Source organism: Bison bison, unplaced genomic scaffold (genome assembly GCF_000754665.1).
Source record: "Bison bison bison isolate TAMUID 2011002044 unplaced genomic scaffold, Bison_UMD1.0 scf7180017864267, whole genome shotgun sequence".
NCBI classification, from domain to species: Eukaryota; Metazoa; Chordata; class Mammalia; order Artiodactyla; family Bovidae; genus Bison; species Bison bison.
In genome coordinates, this window is record NW_011494839.1 from 2,415,740 (window position 1) to 2,433,750 (window position 18,011).

At 41.9% G+C, this 18,011-nt stretch overlaps 1 protein-coding gene and 3 non-coding genes across 4 annotated transcripts in view; all 4 read right to left on the minus strand.

Moving 5' to 3' along the window:
- Nucleotides 1-511: 511 nt before the first annotated feature.
- On the minus strand, nt 512-584 carry TRNAA-AGC. The gene has a single exon. It is a non-coding gene; the product is annotated as a tRNA-Ala (tRNA).
- Nucleotides 585-717: 133 nt separating this feature from the next.
- On the minus strand, nt 718-806 carry TRNAY-GUA. Its single transcript is given in 2 exon segments — nt 718-753; nt 770-806. It is a non-coding gene; the product is annotated as a tRNA-Tyr (tRNA).
- A 489-nt stretch (nt 807-1,295) lies between these two features.
- Nucleotides 1,296-1,389, minus strand: TRNAY-GUA. The gene is made up of 2 exons: nt 1,353-1,389; nt 1,296-1,331 (listed from the first exon to the last, which is right to left on the minus strand). It is a non-coding gene; the product is annotated as a tRNA-Tyr (tRNA).
- A 10,006-nt stretch (nt 1,390-11,395) lies between these two features.
- Nucleotides 11,396-18,011, minus strand: part of DNAJC5B (DnaJ (Hsp40) homolog, subfamily C, member 5 beta) — a 93,097-nt gene continuing 86,481 nt past the window's right edge. The window contains exon 7 of the mRNA XM_010848477.1: nt 11,396-11,726. Coding sequence (XP_010846779.1) covers nt 11,632-11,726 — 95 coding nt within the window. The 3' untranslated portion in view covers nt 11,396-11,631. The remainder of the gene's footprint in view (nt 11,727-18,011) is intronic.

The following is an 18,011-nucleotide window of genomic DNA, read 5'->3' on the forward strand; positions in this document are numbered from 1 at the left end:
CAGGTACCCCTTCCTTTATTGTATCTGTCTTGGATCTGCCAAGAGCCAGGCATCCCACTATATGCAGTTGAGATGGACAAGAACAGTCCTCTCCTCCCAGGCTCAACATAAGTTTAAAGTAGCCAGCGTCCTTTTCCAAGTTCTGGGTTTTGTTTTGTTTTGTTTTTCTGTTTGTTTCTCTGTCGGTTCCCCCTAACGATGGGCAGTTTAGGCTCATATGGGTCCCTTTAAGTGCAGCCATCGATCCGGCAGACGTGACTGCAGTCTGTCGACAATTTTGGAAAGAAAAAGAACCAATTTCGTGAACTATGCAAAGTAAATGGGTCTAAAACTTTAAAAATTTTAAATATACCCCTGCAAGCACCCGTTAGCCCTTGCCTGGGAAGTTTTAGTAGCGGTAACCTCAAGAGCTTGCCTAGCTTCTCACTTGCCCTACGGCTAACTTTCAGCTCTACTTAGATTCGAATGAGAATCTAAAGAAAAACTACCACCCGGAGACCAAGAGAAAAACTGGAGGATGCGGGCATCGATCCCGCTACCTCTCGCATGCTAAGCGAGCGCTCTACCATTTGAGCTAATCCCCCACCGCTGGCCACGGCTGGTTATCTCTTCCTCTAGAGAGAGATCAGAGCTTTTACAAGAGAAGATAAATATTCTTGACCACATTTTTGACCTTTCTTCATAGTTTAAGGCCAAAGCAACAAAATTAAGACCCTCTCCTTCGAGCCGGAATCGAACCAGCGACCTAAGGATGGCCGGCGACATACGTCTACAGTCCTCCGCTCTACCAGCTGAGCTATCGAAGGGAGCGGAAGAACGCCCTCTCAACTTATCCTGGTAACTTTGACTCGGGTTTCTACGCTTCGTGTACTTTCGTTTCCTGGGCACAGGACCCCCCTTGCCGATCTCCCACCTCCTCCGGCCGCCGCCACGAGCACTCGCATCGCCGACCTCGCCTGTGCTCTGAAGCCAAGGTTGGGGGGCTGACCCCGGGGACGCGGCGTGGCTGTTTTGTGACTCAGGGGTTCGGAAACGCCACAGACGCTTTAGAAACGAGCAGAAAACCTTGACCCGGCAGCCGCCCCGCGAAGAGTTGACTCTGCTCCTCTGGGAACTTGGACTTCATGTCCCTGATTCTGGGATTCGCAAAAGATTTCACACCCAGGAGGCTGCCATAGACCAAAGCTGCCGCGAAAGAGCTCTCACCTGTTTTCTGGAACGTAATGGATTATCAGGGAAACCCCTGCGTGGAAAGGATGATAAATCAGAGGAGGCTCGACAAAAGTACATTTGTCTCCTTCGAGCCGGAGTCGAACCAGCGACCTAAGGATGTCTCTCGGCTAGAATATCAACTACAGTCCTCCGCTCTACCAACTGAGCTATCGAAGGGACAGCCGAGATGTGGACCCCGCCCGCTGAGATTCAATACAGAAAAACCGGAGCGCGTTTGCCTAAGAGATCACAGTGAGCATGCGCAATGGAGAGAGCCAGACAAGAAGGCTGTCGTTGGCGGAGCTTTGTTTTACGCATGCGCACAAAGACCGGCCGGCTATGGCTCTCTGGACGCCGTCTGACTCCTAACTTGGGGAAAAACTCCCAACTCGTGTGTTAAAACTGAGACACCCCCCTTCCTCTTCATCCCCTGCGTGCCTGCTGCCCTTTTTCTTTACTCCCTTTTCTTAGGGTAGTTACTGTCGGGTGTGGCTTCACTATTATGTAACGTTCATGTCCCCTGAGCCCCTCCCCAAGTGAGGGGCAGTGGTGCAGGGTGGCCCCAGATTCCTATGTTGAAAACCTTATGCCCAGTTGATGGTATTAGGAGGTGGAGCTTATGGGAGGTGATTAAGTCGTGAGGGCTGAGCCCTTATGAATAGAATTAGTGTCCTTATAAAAGAGGCCACAGAGACATGCCTCTCTTCCAGTCATGAGAGGATACAATGAGAAAGGTTGGCTACATACGATTACGTCCTTCCTTCGTAGGGTCCCAGTGAAAGATAATAAAGATATGCAAGAAGAAAAACTCACACATGGAAAACAAAGCAGGTGCAATGAGCAAACTTCAGGTTTTAAATAATTTCTGGGATTGTGGAAAGCAAATGAGTCTGAAAGGATGCATGTCCCAAGATGGAGAAAAATCACAGTTCAGAATATACACAATCTAGAAGCTTGCAGTAACAGAACCATTCTCCCCACGGGTCTCCCCAAGAGGTTTCAGGCACAGAGGCAGGTGCTCAAAGTTCAGAGGCCCACAAATCCCAGGTTGACAGTGATGCAGCAAGTCAATAAAGCAATCAGACAACTTAGGAAAAACGAAAGAGGTCAGGGGGGTTCTAGGAAGATGATCTTTGATGAAGGAATGGATTATTTCACAGTAAGAACTTGCAGATACGATAAAGGCATGTCACTTTTCTCAAAAAGAAAACCAAAACTAATTAGAAATTTCTAAAAAAACAAAGCAAGTACATAGAGCTTTATAAAGAACTCACCATCTAAATATATGGGAAACTGAAATCTGGGATGATTTTGAGAAACTAATGACCTGTGTTGTGGGCTAACTTGTGTCTCCCCTTCTTATATTGAACCTCTGGCTTTCAAAATGTGGCTTTATTTGAAGATAGGCCCTTTAAAGAGATAATTAAAATGATGTTGTTAGGGTGGGCCCTCATCGAATATGACTAATGTCCTTATAAGGATTTAGGAAGAGAGAGAAACACCAGACATAGACAATCGTGTGAACACATGACAAGAAGCAAGCATCTGCAAGCCCAGGAGAGAGGCCTCTGAAGAAATCAAACCTGCTGACTTCTTGATCTTGATCTTCTAGCCACCACAACTGAGAAAATAAACTGTTGTTCAAGCCAGCCAGCCTGTGATATTTTGTTATGGGAGCCCCAGCGAACCGATACAGAGATAGTGAGGAAAGAGAAACATGCTTTCTTTCCTGTACTGTTTGGTATTGTTTTGTTTGACCACATCCAAATACGTGTGGGGCAGTCAGTCCCATGAGCTCAGTTCAGTCCCTAAGTCATGTCTGACTCTGCATCCCCCAGGGACTGCAGCACCCCAGGCTTCCCTGTCCTTCAGCATTTCCCGGAGTTTGCTCAAACTCATGTCCATTGAGTCGATGATGCCATTCAACCATCTCATCCTCTATCAGCCCCTTCCCATAGTTGTCATCTAGGACAGCATTTAATGAAAATTACTTTTAAATGAAGGAACTGGTGCCCAAAGCTGTGAAATAACTTACCTTCAGTAACAAAGTTGAACAATGGCAGATAAGATCTCAGCTTTCCTGAGTCACCAGCCAGGACTCCTTCCTTGGCACTACTTGTCACCAGATGGGCACTTGAGTTAGAGTGACTGGATGCTGGACTGCTCCCTGGGAGGAAGGAGGTTGAAAGGCAGTTTCTGACGTCAGGCAAGAACAAATGACGACCAGGACGTTCTGGGAGTAACAAAGTGTTCCATTTACTAAAGGGAGCGCTCTTCTTATCTCTCAAACACAATGATCAAGTTTCTAAAATTTGTTAACAGTGATGCTCCATGAAAATCATGCCAAGGTATCCTGAGATCTGAAAAGCCCTTGTTCAACTTGGAAAAATACCTTACACATATCCGCTTGAAAGTACTTTCACATTCTTCCTTTTTAATTAAGGAAACCGTTCTACAGATCACAAGGCCCTACAAAGAAAGGTTAAATAATTTCCTCAGGATGACCCTCCAGACTCGGGAAGCAGAGTTGAATTCGGGTTTACTGAGTCCTCATCCATGGCTTCCTGTAAATATTTACTGTCTCCAAGAAGGTTGTTTGTGAGAAACCACAGAGGTGCTATTTCCAAGGTCAGAAAGGGAACTGTTCCAGGGGAGCTACAGTTGATTCTTGTTATTCGTGGTAGTTAGGGTCTATGAAGACACCACAAACACTGATTTAGTAAATACTGAACCATTGCTCCTGGGGAAATATAGGGCTAAGTTTCTGTGAGCCTCTGTTCACAACATTTTCATCATTAAGTGATCGATACACAACCTTGTTTTATTCATGCTTCTGTTAAGACACCTTATTTAATACGCAACCTTGTTTTATTTATGCTTCTGTTAAGATACCTGCATATTTTTGATGCAGTAACATTGAACTCATGCCCAATAGCACTATTACTCATACCTGGAAGAAGCTTATCTAACACACATATTTTCTCTATAAGGCACACTATAACCTCTTGTGCTTAGAAACAGGAGACAGCTCTGTGCTTTTAAGAATTTTAAACAATGAGATTCAAATAGAAAGCACACACCAAAAAAAGTGATACTTGTTTACAGTAAGAGGGCTGAAACAAAAAGAATGTTATCTTGTTATTCTCTGCTGGGAGCATGTACCCTGGGCAGCTGGGATCTTTTGCTGTTCTGTGTGTCTCTGCAAGTGACCACGAAAGCACTGTGAGTACTGATATGGGGGGTTATAAATGAATAATAGGGAAAGGAATACATCAAGGCTGTATATTGTCACACTGCTTATGTAACTTATATGCAGAGTACATCATGAGAAACACTGGGCTGGATGAAGCACAAGCTGGAATCAAGATTGCCGGGAGAAACATCAATAACCTCAGATATGCAGATGACACCACCCTTATGGCAGAAAGCGAAGAAGAACTAAAGAGCCTCTTGATGAAAATGAGAGAGGAGAGTGAAAAAGTTGGCTTAAAGCTCAACATTCAGAAAACTAAGATCATGGCATCTGGTCCCATCACTTCATGGCAAATAGATGGGTAAACAGTGGAAACAGTGTCAGACTTTATTTTTTTGTGCTCCAAAATTACTGCAGATGGTGATGACTGCAGCCGTGAAATTAAAAGACGCTTGCTCCTTGAAAGAAAAGTTATGACCAACCTAGACAGCATATTAAAAAGCAGAGACATTACTTTGCCAACAAAGGTCTGTATAGTCAAAGCTATGGTTTATCCAGTAGTCATGTATGGATGTGAGAGTTGGACTATAAAGAAAGCTGATAACTGAAGAATTGATGCTTTTGAACTCTGATGTTGGAGAAGACTCTTGAGAGTCCCTTGGACTGCAAGGAGATCCAGCCAGTCAATCCTAAAGGAAATCAGTCCTGAATATTCATTGGAAGGACTGATGCTGAAACTCAAATACATTGGCCACCTGATGGGAAGTACTGACTCATTGGAAAAGATCCTGATGCTGAAAAAGATTGAAGGCAGGAGGAGAAGGGGACGACAGAGGATGAGATGGTTGGATGGCATCACTAACTTGATGGACATGAGTTTGAATAAACTCTGGGAGTTGGCAATGGACAGGGAGGCCTGGTGTGCTGCAGTCCATGGGGTCGAAAAGAGTCAGACATGACTGAGCGGCTGAACTGAACTGAATGAATAATAACAAGTAGGCAAATTCGCAAACCTGGAATCTGTGATAATGAGAATTGATTGTATTATTAAGCCACACTAAACCCTGAATTATATGCCAGATCACTACATCTAAAGATCTTAATGAGACTAGCCCACAGCTCCCCACCTCCATTAAGGTGGTTAACAGGAGCCACTTGTACTACAGGGAGATGGCAAGACCAACCCAGCCACATCCCAAGGCTCCACAAGCCTTTGCAAACTCGTTTAGTCTTTCACGCTCAGGGAGAGGAGGGCTCTCATCTTGTTCACACAGTGTCTTTCCCAAAGGCATGATTTGAAGGGTGGGAGTCTGGGAGGATGTTGCAGGGAGATTTCCTTTAGAGATTCATATTCCTTTAACAAACATTTATTTAATCTCTACTGCTGCTGCTGCTAAGCCACTTCAGTCGTGTCCGACTCTGTGCGACCCCAGAGACGGCAGCCCACCAGGCTCCCCCGTCCCTGGGATTCTCCAGGCAAGAACACTGGAGTGGGTTGCCATTTCCTTCTCCAATGCATGAAAGGAAAAGTGAAAGAGAAGTCGCTCAGTCGTGTCCGACTCTTAGCGACCCCATAGACTGTAGCCCACCAGGCTCTTCCATCTATGGGATTTTCCAGGCAAGAGTACTGGAGTGGGGTGCCATTGCCTTCTCCGTTAGTCTCTACTATGTGTTAGGTATTGTATTGCTCTAGTGCTGGAGATGCAGCAGTAAACAAAACAGGCACAAATCCCTGCTCTGATGGAGCACACATTCTGGAGGCAGACAGACAGTATATTGATTATATATAACATGTAGAGTAGGTTCAGCAGTTGTGAGTACCAGAGGGAAAAAACAAAGCACAGGTTGATCCAGTGTGTGGAGCATAAAATGGAAAATTGGCATAGGGCAAAAAGTAAAACAAATTATTACAGAATATATATATACTCACACAAGACACACACATATTTATTTTAAATGGTTGCAGGTAAAGTTCCTTTAGAAAAAGTCAGTTTGCTAAGTTGTATGTCCTTTGTACTACGGAGAAATAATAAAGGATTGCTAATTCTTAGGAATTTGAGGATTTTGAGGCTTTGAGGATTTACTTGAGGAAGTCACTGGAATTTCAGTAAGGCTATTCACTAGTCCAGTGGTCCCCACCCTCTTTAGCACCAGGGACTGGTTTCATGGAAGACGATTTTTCCATGGTCTGGGGCGGGAGGTGGGTGTTTCAGGATGATTCAAGTGCATTTCATTTATTGTGTACATTATTTCTATTATTGTTGCATCAGCTTTACCTCAGATCATCAGGCATTAGATCCCAGAGGTTGGGGACCCCTGTTCTGTAGGAATCTTCTTGAACAGCAAAGGGCAGTTGAAGAGAAAGGTAGATAATAAAAGAAGTGACAGGAGAGAAAGTTCTTTTGAAAACAAAAGGACTCTGGGAAGGAGGTGGATAGGGAGGTATAGAGGGTTTGTTTTGAAGGACAAATGTAGTAGTAAATAATGTAGTGTGGCATTAAGATCATGGACTCAATGACCAGCCTGCTGTACCCCTCACTAACTGGGTGATCTTGGCCAAGGTACTTAACCTGTTTTAGTTTCTTTGTCTGAAAAATGGGGAATGATAATGCTGATTGTACTTGTCTCATAGGTTGTTGAGAGCATTAAGTTACTATATAAATATAAAATATATAAAGCTAATATAGGACAGTGTCAGGTACTGAGGACAATGTTGTTGTTGTTCAGTTGCTAAGTCATATCTGCCTCTTGAGACTCCATGAACTGTAGCCCATGAGGCTCCTCTGCCCATGGGATTTCCCAGGCAAGAACACTGGAGGGATTTGCCATTTCCTTCTCTACAGGATCTTCCCAACCCAGGGACTGAAGCCACATCTCCTGCATCAGCAGGCAGGTTCTTTACCACTGAGCCACCAGGGAGCACAATGACTACTGGTTATTATTGTTAATTTATAATTTTAATTTATGAAAGAATGAACCATCTTTCTTCAAACACACCTGTGATCCTAAAAGCCAACACAGTCCACCTCCTTTCAAATCCGTTAGTTTGGGGGATGGGATGGGTTAAGAAGAAGTAAGCAATGAAACTAAGAAAAGCAGGAGATAAGCAGGGAAGTGAATCATTTTTATTTTCTATTAAGACTTTATCCTCTTATTCAGAATAACATGTACCTTTCAGATTTTGGTATCTAAAAATTAAATTTCCTAGTTTCCTGTGTATCGAGTTAGAAAATAAATTCCTTGCTAAATACATTAAAGAAATTTTGAAGGCACTTTACAGAAAATTATTAGCCATTAATAATAAGTTAATCAATATATGGGCTTCCCTGATGGCTCAGATGGTAAAGAATCTTCCTGCAGTGCAGGAGACCCAGGTTTGATCCCTGGGTTGGGAAGATCCCCCGGAGAAGGAAATGGCAACCCACTTCAGTATTCTTGCCTGGAGATCTCCGAGGACAGAGGAGCCTGGTGGGCCACAATCCATGAGGTCACAAAGAGTTGGAAAGGACTGAGTAACTAGCACTTAATACACAGGCAGTAATTTTCATTGCTTAACGGCTTTCATTTGTTGCTTTTATAAAGCTTCCTAGGTTAGCTTTAAAATATTGGTTTTTTGTGATTATAATTCTGAAAATATCAGTTTAGTAAATGGTTAATGTATATACATGCCCAAATAGATCATTCTAAAGATAATTAAGAAAATGTTGAAATCTCGTTCCCAGAGTGAATATTTGTACTAAAAATTTCCCCCAACAATTCTTCACCAGAAAAGAAAGTATATTATAGATGAAACCTTGAGATTCATCAATCTGGACAGCGTCTCAGGAATGGAGAAATTTGGGTACCAGAGCAGATTACTCAGAAGTAAAAAGAAAAAACCCTCATAGGTAAGATCCATCTTCCTGGACCTGGGAACAAGGATGTGCCTGGGGGCTTTCAGGCATGGGAAAAATTGATAGATTTTTCAGCGATTATAAAGCTCAGTTGGCAGCCTAGAAATGAGCAGAATGTGTTAACAACTGTCCGGTAACTGCTTATTTGATTCTAGGAATTCAGTTTTGCTTGAGGACAGCCCTGGAATAGCATCAAAATTCCAGAAAGTTGTACCACACTTACCCCTTCATCTGGCACTGAGCATGTTTAGGTCTCCTTTTGGAGAAAGGCTTTTCTCAGAAATGGTCTATGTTATGAGAATTGATCAGTTAGTCAACAAGTATTTAGTAGCCTCTTCATATTTTAGTGTGGTGCAGAATACAGATGTAAAGGCTCACTCTAAGATGTAGTTCTGAAATCACTGCTAATGTGAACCACCTACAATGTGGAAATAACTTTATTTTACAGAAGCTGGTTTTTCATGACTTAATCTAAATTTCTGGGCCTTTGTGGTCTAGAACTGCTCAGGAATAATATGAAGATGACTATTACTTAGGTTCTCAGGAGGGCTTCAGGGCAGAAGAAGAGGAATTTTGGAGAGGAGGACCTGTGATTGTCAAATAAAGGTCTTTCTTTGCTTTGAGGACTGTTGCCCTGGAAGCGGACATTTGCCTTCTCACCCATGAGAAGGGGTGGCAGGCTGCTGAAATTTAAAAAAATAAATAAATTCTAAAATTGGGTCAGAGGTTTGAGTGCCAAACAGAGAAATCCCATGGACAGAGGGGCTTCCTTTGTGGTTCATCTGGTAAAGAATCTACCTGCAATGCAATCCCTGGGTTGGGAAGATCCCCTGGAGAAGGGAAAGGCTACCTCCTCCAGTATTCTGACCTGGAGACTTCCATGGACTGTATGACATCCATGGGGGTCACAAAGAGTCGAACATGACTGAGCGACTTTCACTTCACTTCACTTCGCTTCATGGACAGAGAAGCCTGGCGGGCTACAGTCCATGGGGGTCACAAGAGTCGGACACAACTCTGCCACTGAACAACAACAAATTTAAGACAGCAAAAAAGTAAATAGTTGATTCATGAAACCCTCTACTCTTATAGCCTGGAGGCCAGGATTAGGTAGTGAGCCACTGAAGTGGGCAGTTCATTCAACCCTTCATGAACTGGTATCGTTGTTGAGGATCACAGTCAGCAAGTCCCTTCTTTCCTTGATGCTTGTCTGCTAAGATGTTTGTGGATTCATAATAATAGCAGGCAATTCCAGATGGCAACTCCACAAGATGCTTATGTGGCCCCTCCTCAGATGGAGAGTTGGTCCTTGTTCCTGTGTAGCTAAGGGGCATTCTGTAGAACTCATTCCCTCACTCACAGACATCCATGTGCTTACACTTGCCATGCAGCACTGTAACTAAAACTAGCCCTATGTAGGAAACCTTGGCTGGAACACCTCCAGGAATTTAATTCCACATCTGATTGGGATTCTAATTCATGACCTATTTTCATCAAAACCACTCTTGTACTGGCTCTGTGGGAAAGCTGGGGGTGGAAGTAGAAAGTTTTCTGTGAGAAAGAAAAGTGAGGTTGAGGGGAGAAAAAGATGAGTTTTGTGACTTGTAGTTTACTATTCAACAGCAGGACTGCTGTTTTGCTTAGAGACCTCAGGAAGGAAAAGAAGTGGCTCCAAGTACTCAGAGGTGGGGCTGTTCATCTCATTGTTCCCTTCAAATGGAAAGTTACTCATGTGTTGAGTACAGTTCTGAGCACCTGCTGGTCACTGGGCTATTAGTATTGGGTATTTTCATGGGTCTTGTTGGGAGAGAGTTTATATACAGAAGTCTCATCACATTTGTCTCTGTGTATCAACATATACAAACTCATATAAAACCATCTTAAACTTGTTAAGTACTTAACTTTTTGGAGTTCTTTCAGCTATTTTACTTGGTCCTGCAACAGTTTGGAAGGTAAACAGAGAAGGTATGAAAACAGAGTCATAGAGAGATTAGCCATATCATTCTTATCTCACTTGGTCACAGGGCTAGTTTGTGAGTGCTTAGTTAGAACCAGGTTCTTAAATTTCAAACCGGGGCCCTTTGTACTTAATTATGCTGATTAAAAAAAAAATTCCAGTAACACACGAGTTAGATTTTTAATTATGTCAGAACTGTCAGAGCTATAACACCAATTCTCACTTACAATGTATATTTAACTTTAATTAACTGTAATGGGGGGGGTAGAATAAGAAACAAAGAAAAAAGGAAATGGCATTTCATGCAATATTATGTAAAAACATAAGATCTTGAAAAATCTAACCTTACATTAAGAACTAGGGAAGACCTGGAAAAAAAAAAAACACTTGCTGCTTACTGTTTTAGAAATAGCATATGGCTTCTACCACCTTATGAATGTAAGAATCAAGTAAATGCAGAGATGACCTGTGAGCATAGATGTTCAACACGGGCAGTATTTCTGATCACTGTCATGGCTGAAAATGGGATAAGTGATATGCCTTTAAATTTAAATTATAGAATTTAGAATTCTGTCCTTTACCTCATGTGTTTCTTTGTCTTAGTGTGGCTGATCTAAGCCTGTTGGACAAAAAATAGTTTAACTTACAATTGTCAGACACATTGTTGGGGGCTGTTTTGTGCCCAGAATGATTTTTTTGGGATCATTTATAACATTTCACAGGGCTGAAGTTCTGTTTTTATTTTTATGCCCATCTAAAAGTACACAGAAAACTTCTTTCTTCCTGGTTTGTTAGTTTTCAGTAAGTGATAATTTGTAATCTTTCAAAACTATACTTTAATATGATTTGTCTTTACCTAATAATTTCTTCCTGCCTCCTGAAATATTTCTGTGGCCATATTGTATATGACAGGAAAAAAATCTCTACACACACAAGAAATTCCTCCTAAATTCTCATGTATGTTTTGCTGATGATATTTAAAGGCAGATGTTAATACTGCATTTAGTTAAATAGATGAAAAGTGGCTTTGGTTTCAGAATACAACTGTAGTCTTGAGGACTGAGGTCTGGCTCACATAAAGGGAAGGCTCAAAAAGCCTGTCCAATGCCACTGTCTTACCTCAGGCAAGGAGCATAAAACAACTCTTCAGGCCTTTATTCATCAAAATGGAATGTGTTTCCATTAGGAATTCTACTCAAAGAGTGACTCTGCATACTGAGAAAATTATGTAGTAGTCATCTTTCCTTAACCTAAAGATAAAATACAAATGTGGAAAAGTTCACAGCATTTCATGTCCCCTCCCCTCCCCCAGCAAGACCACCTGGAGACATGGCTGAACCAAGAGGAGGTACTGTGGACCCCCAGTGGGCTCAATATTAAGAGTCTGTACAATAACTTCGAGGTTCTTCTCTGATTAGCTGTGTTTTCTCATTTGCATTTGTGGGCTGGAGAACAACTGGAAAGTCCATATCTAAAAATAAACAAAGAAAACCAATAAGCACCCTCGTAGCATGTTATGTTTCCTTTAACGGGGGCAAGTGGTAGATATTTTTGTTGAAGTGATGATTGGCAAGCCAATTCAATTCCTAAAATATTGAGGATCCTACCTTTTAAAGGCCTTCAAAAGGGAGGATTTATAGTCTTTATTCTTCACTTAAGTTCTTTCAGTTATAAAATTTTAAAACCAAAGCACTAAAGGCAACTTTCACCCCAAGGCAATTTTCTAAAACCAATAAACTTAAGCTTTAGTTACCATTTTGTGGGTATGAGGACAGGGCTACCACCCATGTCATATAGACTACCTGTTAAGTCTACATGAAAAGTACCTCCTAGAGTTGTGCAGTGGACAATTGCAAATATGGCCCTGGTTGGGAGAGAGGTCAAAACCCAGAGCTTGCTTAGGTGAGGAGTCTAATAGAAGTTGTCCACAAAAGTAAAAGTGAAGTGTTACTTGCTCAGTTGTGTCTGACTCTGCGACCTCATGGACTGTAGCTCACCAGGCTTCTCTGTCCATGGGAATTTCCAGGCAAGAATACAGGAGTGGGTTGCCATTTCCTACTCCAGGGGATCTTTCCAACCCAGGGATAAAATCTAGGTCTCTTGCATTGGCAAGTGGATTCTTTACTTTCTGGGCCAACAGAGAAGCCACAAGTCCACAAAAAGCTAGTACCCTGGATGATTATGTGGTGTCTAAAGCACCATACTCCTAAATCTACAAGGAAATGTGCTGGTCTTGAGTTTTTGTGAAGCAGGGAAGAGCCTTTTTAAAAATGTTTATTGGCAAGTCAGTGAGCAGACAATTTGGCAGGCCAAATTTATAATACCTATGTGTTCCAAGAAACTTCAGGCTGAAAATTTAGTTTAAAATGGTCCAGTGCAAAAGCACTGAGCAGAAGTGGATGACCCCAACCTTCAACCCAAGCCTTAAAGAATCCCCAACAAATTGCAAGAAATAAACTCATAGTTAAAACAGGTAGGAGAGATAAGGAGAAAGAGAAGGAGAGAGACTGAGAGAAGGGGGTGAGAGTGAGTGGAAGTTAAAAATAGAAACAGTGAAGACTGGGTAAGAGCCAGTAGAAACAACAAAAGGCTTAATCAGACCCCGAAAGGCTTCAAATCCTGCACTGACACTTCAAACTCATACAGTGTTGTATGTCAAGTAAAAATCTCAATAAGATTGAGATTTAAAAAGGAAAATGATCAAACACGATTTAAAATAAGAGTTACCTCTGAAGAGGGAACAGCAAGCAAAGAACTTAAAGGTAATGGCAATAATCAGGTCGTAATATTTGCTTGTATATGCTGGATAAGTAGAAACAATAACAGATAAAATAAGTGAATTACCCCCCAAATCTCTACCAGTAACTAACAGAGTTGGGGCTTGAAATGGAACTGTGTAATTCAAAGCCCTTTCCTGTCTTAGCCACCAACAGTGTACTGTTCTCGAGATAGCTGGCATAAAGGCTGATGATCAACTTTCCTGTTTCCCCACACTTGTGAATATTGATGCTTTGTGGTATCCTCTGCTCCTTGCCTCATGAGTGAATTTGCAGGAAACAAAGAACCTTCTCCTTTTCTGAAGAAAGGGTGTTTAGCTTCTTTCTGTAGTCAACTCTTGGTATACCCCTCTCCTCTACTACAGATATTTTTTAATTGAAGTGAGATTCACATAACATAAAACAAACCATTTTAATGTGAACAAGTTAGTACATTCATAATACACTAAATATATAATTCACTGCTTCTATCTAGTTGCAAAACAGTTCCGCAAAGGAAGCCCAGTACATATTAGGCAGTTGTTACCTGTTCCTCCTCCCCTCCTCTCCCCCACGCCCCAACCCAGGCCCTGGCAACCACCAATATGCTTTCTGCCTCCATGAGTTTACCAGTCTGGATATTTCATGTAGATGGGGTTATACTGTATTTGTCCTTTTGCGTCTGGCTTCTTTCACTTAGCATAATGTTTCCAGGTTCTTTCATCCTATAGTATTTTTCAGTACTTCATTCCTTTTTAAGGTTGAATAATATTTCACCTCCAGGTTCGATCCCTGGTTTGGGACGATCCCCTGGAAAAGGGAATGACTACCCACTCCAGTATTCTTGCCTGGAGAATTCCATGGACAAAGGAGCCTGGTGGTGTTCAAAGAGTACAGTTCATGGGGTCATAAAGAGTCGGACATGACTGAGCGACTGATACCACCTTTTTGCTTTTCTTCCCCAGAACCTTCTGGGTTTTCTCTCAACTCCCTCTCCCCTCTTCCTAGTTAAATCCTACGGCTCTTGCTCTTGTCTAGCAAACTTTCCGGGATTCCAGCTGTTTTCTGCTTTTCACATTTTGCTTTGATGGTATGAGCCCTTGTCTGGATGTAGCCCAGTTTGGGGTTATTTGCAAATATGATCTCTGCATAACTTCTACTTCATTCTATTTCTTGATAAAAACTATGCAATAGAACAGCCTAATAAGACTATCCCCGCCTTGCCCAGCATCTACAGCTCCATTTACCCTCTTGTCCACAGGATAAAGAGAGATTGTGCTGTGCCAGTTATCAAGATTCCTCCCTTCTGGGACTTCCCTGGTGATCCAGTAGCTAAGAATCCACCTTCCATTGCAGGGGATGCGGGAAACTAGGATCCCACATGCCTGGCGGCAACTAAGCCTGTGTGCTGCAACTAGAAGACCCACAGCCAAATAAATAAAATTCTCCATCCCCATAATCTCCTACCCCTTAACTTCTCCTCCTTAAAGTTTTCAGCTTTAAGTGTCACTCCCTCTGGGAAGCGGTCCTTACCTGCTTCCGGGTCAGGCCCCCTAGTGTTCACTGTCACAGTCCCCGTGCCTCTCCTCTGGCACACTTACTGTACCTCTAAGTTAACTAGCTTGTTGTGTGATTATTTCTTTACTATTTGTCTTCCCATCTCCTCTGCTAGACGGTCAGGTCTAAGACCACAGGGACGGCATCTTTGCTCCAGCCCCTAGCAAAAAGTGCTCAATAATTATTTGTGGTTGAAAGACTATCTTGATAAACCTGTCGAGTAAATTTGTTCACTGAACCTTAGCAGGCAAACTTTGAAGAAGCCTTGGGTCCACTTTGAACTGCTTCTAGGGCAGTATTCTGAGCTGACTCACTCGTCCTGCTCCCCAGGCCTGGGCCTCGGTGATGCTTACTTGATATTTTCATATAGAAAGTGAGGGGGGTTCAGGATGGGGAACACACGTACACCCATGGCAGATTCATGTTGATGTCTGGCAGAACCAATACAATATTGTAAAGTAAAAAAAAAAATTAAAAATTAAAAAAAAAATGGCATAGTGTCAAAAATGACAACATAAAAAAAAAAAAAAAAAGGAAAGTGGAACTGTCAGCTATTCAGTTGTATCCTACTCTTTGCAACCCTGTGGACAATAGTCAGCCAGGCTCCTCTGTTCATGGGATTCTCCAGGCAAGAACTGGAGTGGGTAGCTATTCCCTCTCCAGGGGATCTTCCTGACCCAGAGATGGAACCTGGGTCTTCCTCATTGCAGGCGCAGTCTTTATCAGCAAAGGGCTTTGGACTAGTTACCACAGTTATTTTCCATAAATTATTTTTAGAAATCAGACCCTTTGGATTGGGGGATGGTTAGGAAGGGGATTGAGTGGGATTGGTGAAAAGAGGAAGGATGAATTTAATCTCTTCCTTGGTGCCCTTTCACTGGCCAGTAAAGTGCGATGAATGCTGAATAGTAATAAATGTCTCAATATCTTGGCTGAGGGTGAGTCTAATTACAAGCCATATGGCCTCTTCAGCTCAGTGACTGTGAATTTATTTGGGCTTCATCCAGGTGACTGGCAGGAGCAGCTAAGCAGTCAACAGATTTTTCTCTGCACTGACTCTCACGTTTTTAGATCCAAGGTCAGCACACTATAACATCTTCTCCCTTAAATACTGTATTCCCTTGCCTTCAAAGAAAAATAGGGAAATTATGACTCCACAAGGAAATTTTAGGGTTTTAATTGGTCGTTTGAGGACCAGTGCTTGGAAAAAAAAAACAACGGAATTTATCTTTTGTATTTTCGGTTCTCTTTGCCAGGGTATTCAGTGAAGCTAGGCTTCCATTTACGCTCTTGTTTCTATACCTCCTTCCTCTTTTCTTTCCTTCCTTCCTTCCTTCCTATCTCTGTCTGTCTGTCTGTCTCTCTCTCTCTCTCACACACACACACATACACACAGGCCTAGGGAAAGGTGTTCTGTCTCAGGTAGTAGAATTTTGACTTCATTGTATCCTTCATCTAACAGAAGAGTATAGGGTCTAGATGAGCTTGTTTTACATATAGTGCTCGAAATTTCACAAAGTAGAACTTCTAATTTGTGATATCCATTACCTTTATCTTTCAAGCTTTAAATTTTCCAAGACAAAAGGGAGGGATGGGCAACCTGCCAAGATACTGTCTTCTCTTTGCTCCTAGTTGATTAATAAGAATAATAGAATTCCCCTGTGTTCCTAGAAACCCACTGGGATTTTATTTTTATTTTGAGAAAGAGATGGGCATAAGTCTACAAGTTCTAAAGTTTGCAGAGACTATTGAAGATGCCACTGTTTTGAACTTCCTTCCTTTATTTCTTAAGGGTAGAAGTTGGGTTACACCTTTTTGCATGGATGAAACAGACCCAATAACCCAAGTAAATCTGCAAATGCCACCCTGTACCACGACTCTTGACCAGAAACTGTGGGGTATGTTTTTGTGGTTTGTAGCAATTCTGTGTATAATTACTGCTAGCCATACTCGTGTAGAAGTGGCCTTAGAGATAACTTCTGTAACTCAACATCCCGATTTAATTGCTTAAGAGACTTGAAGATCCACACCAGACATGGTGTCACACTCTATGAATGTGTCCAGTGTGCTCTGATCCTGGAAGCACCGGGTGATGGAGGGGCAACAGGGTTTCAAATGTGTATTCAAACTTGGTCTGTAGAAAAATTCTTCCAAATTTTACATCTTATATATGAAATAAGTTGGATAGGAGTTTTCTTAAATTTGATAACATCCCTAAAAAGTTAGACAACTTTATCAATAATGAGATGTAAAATTGAAATTTTTCTAATCTACCAATAATAAAAAACAAATTTTGAACAGACATGCTAGAGGAAAGACAATTATTTTTCTATTGCCCCTACAGTAAATGATGTTAATGAAATTGCTATTAAAGAAAGAGGCAATGAAAGAAGATGTACCCAGAAAGTATGGCAGGGAGTACTATAAAGATGTGCCAGGCAGTTAATTAAACTATTGCTATTTTTCAAAATTTGTGACATTTAAGATGTTTATGAGTTTTTAAGCCTTGCAATTTTTTGTAATTTCTTTTTTTCATGATAGATATTCGCTTTCAGATATAATTTTGTATTTGTAATTTTATGTTTTTTTTTTTTTTTTTCCTCCAAAAGGACTGTACAGATTGTGTTATGTTTCTGGCCCTCAAAAACCTAGAATAATTGTGCATTAAAATACTTCAGAATAGGATAGAGCTTTTCCTTTTGGTTAAGGCTTATAGTAACACAGTCAAATGGGTTCATGATTTACTTAGTCTGTAATCTGACCTTTGCAATGGAACTGGTAGCTCTGGAGTGTCAGAACTGAGGACAGTGAGTGGCACATAAGTTCATCACCAACAACTCTGTAGGAAGGAAACGTGGGTGGCATTTGGCACTGAGTATGTGTTTCTGTTCCAGAAAGGAAATCTTCTACAGAGAAGGTCTGCTGAAATGACTGGGTGGAGCTTTTGTCTAATTTAAAAAGGAAAGACTCTGTGGCTCTTCAGAGAAGAGTGAAACACTGGATTTGTGACATCTAGATTTAATTCACCCAGTTTTGGTTTCCACGCTGTAAGGAAAGATAAGGACGACACACGGGCTGACAGTGACGGTGCTCTCCTGTGTCACTGCTCCTTTCTGTTCTCTGCCTGTGATGGACTGGGTTGATGGATATTATAGGAGATCCCAGTGACCCCTGACATGACCTAATGTCAGTTTTCAGAACTTTTCAGTCACTCAGCTGTGTCCGAATCTTTGCAACCCCATGGACTGTAGCACGCCAGGCCTCCCTGACCATCACCAGCTCCCAGAGCTTACTCAAACTCATGTCCATTGAGTCGGTGATGCCATCCAACCATCTCATCCTCTGTCGTCCCCTTCTGTCTTCAGTTTTTTGCAGCATCAGGGTCTTTTCCAATGAGTCAGTTATTCACATCAGGTGGCCAAAGTATTGGAGTTTCAGCTTCA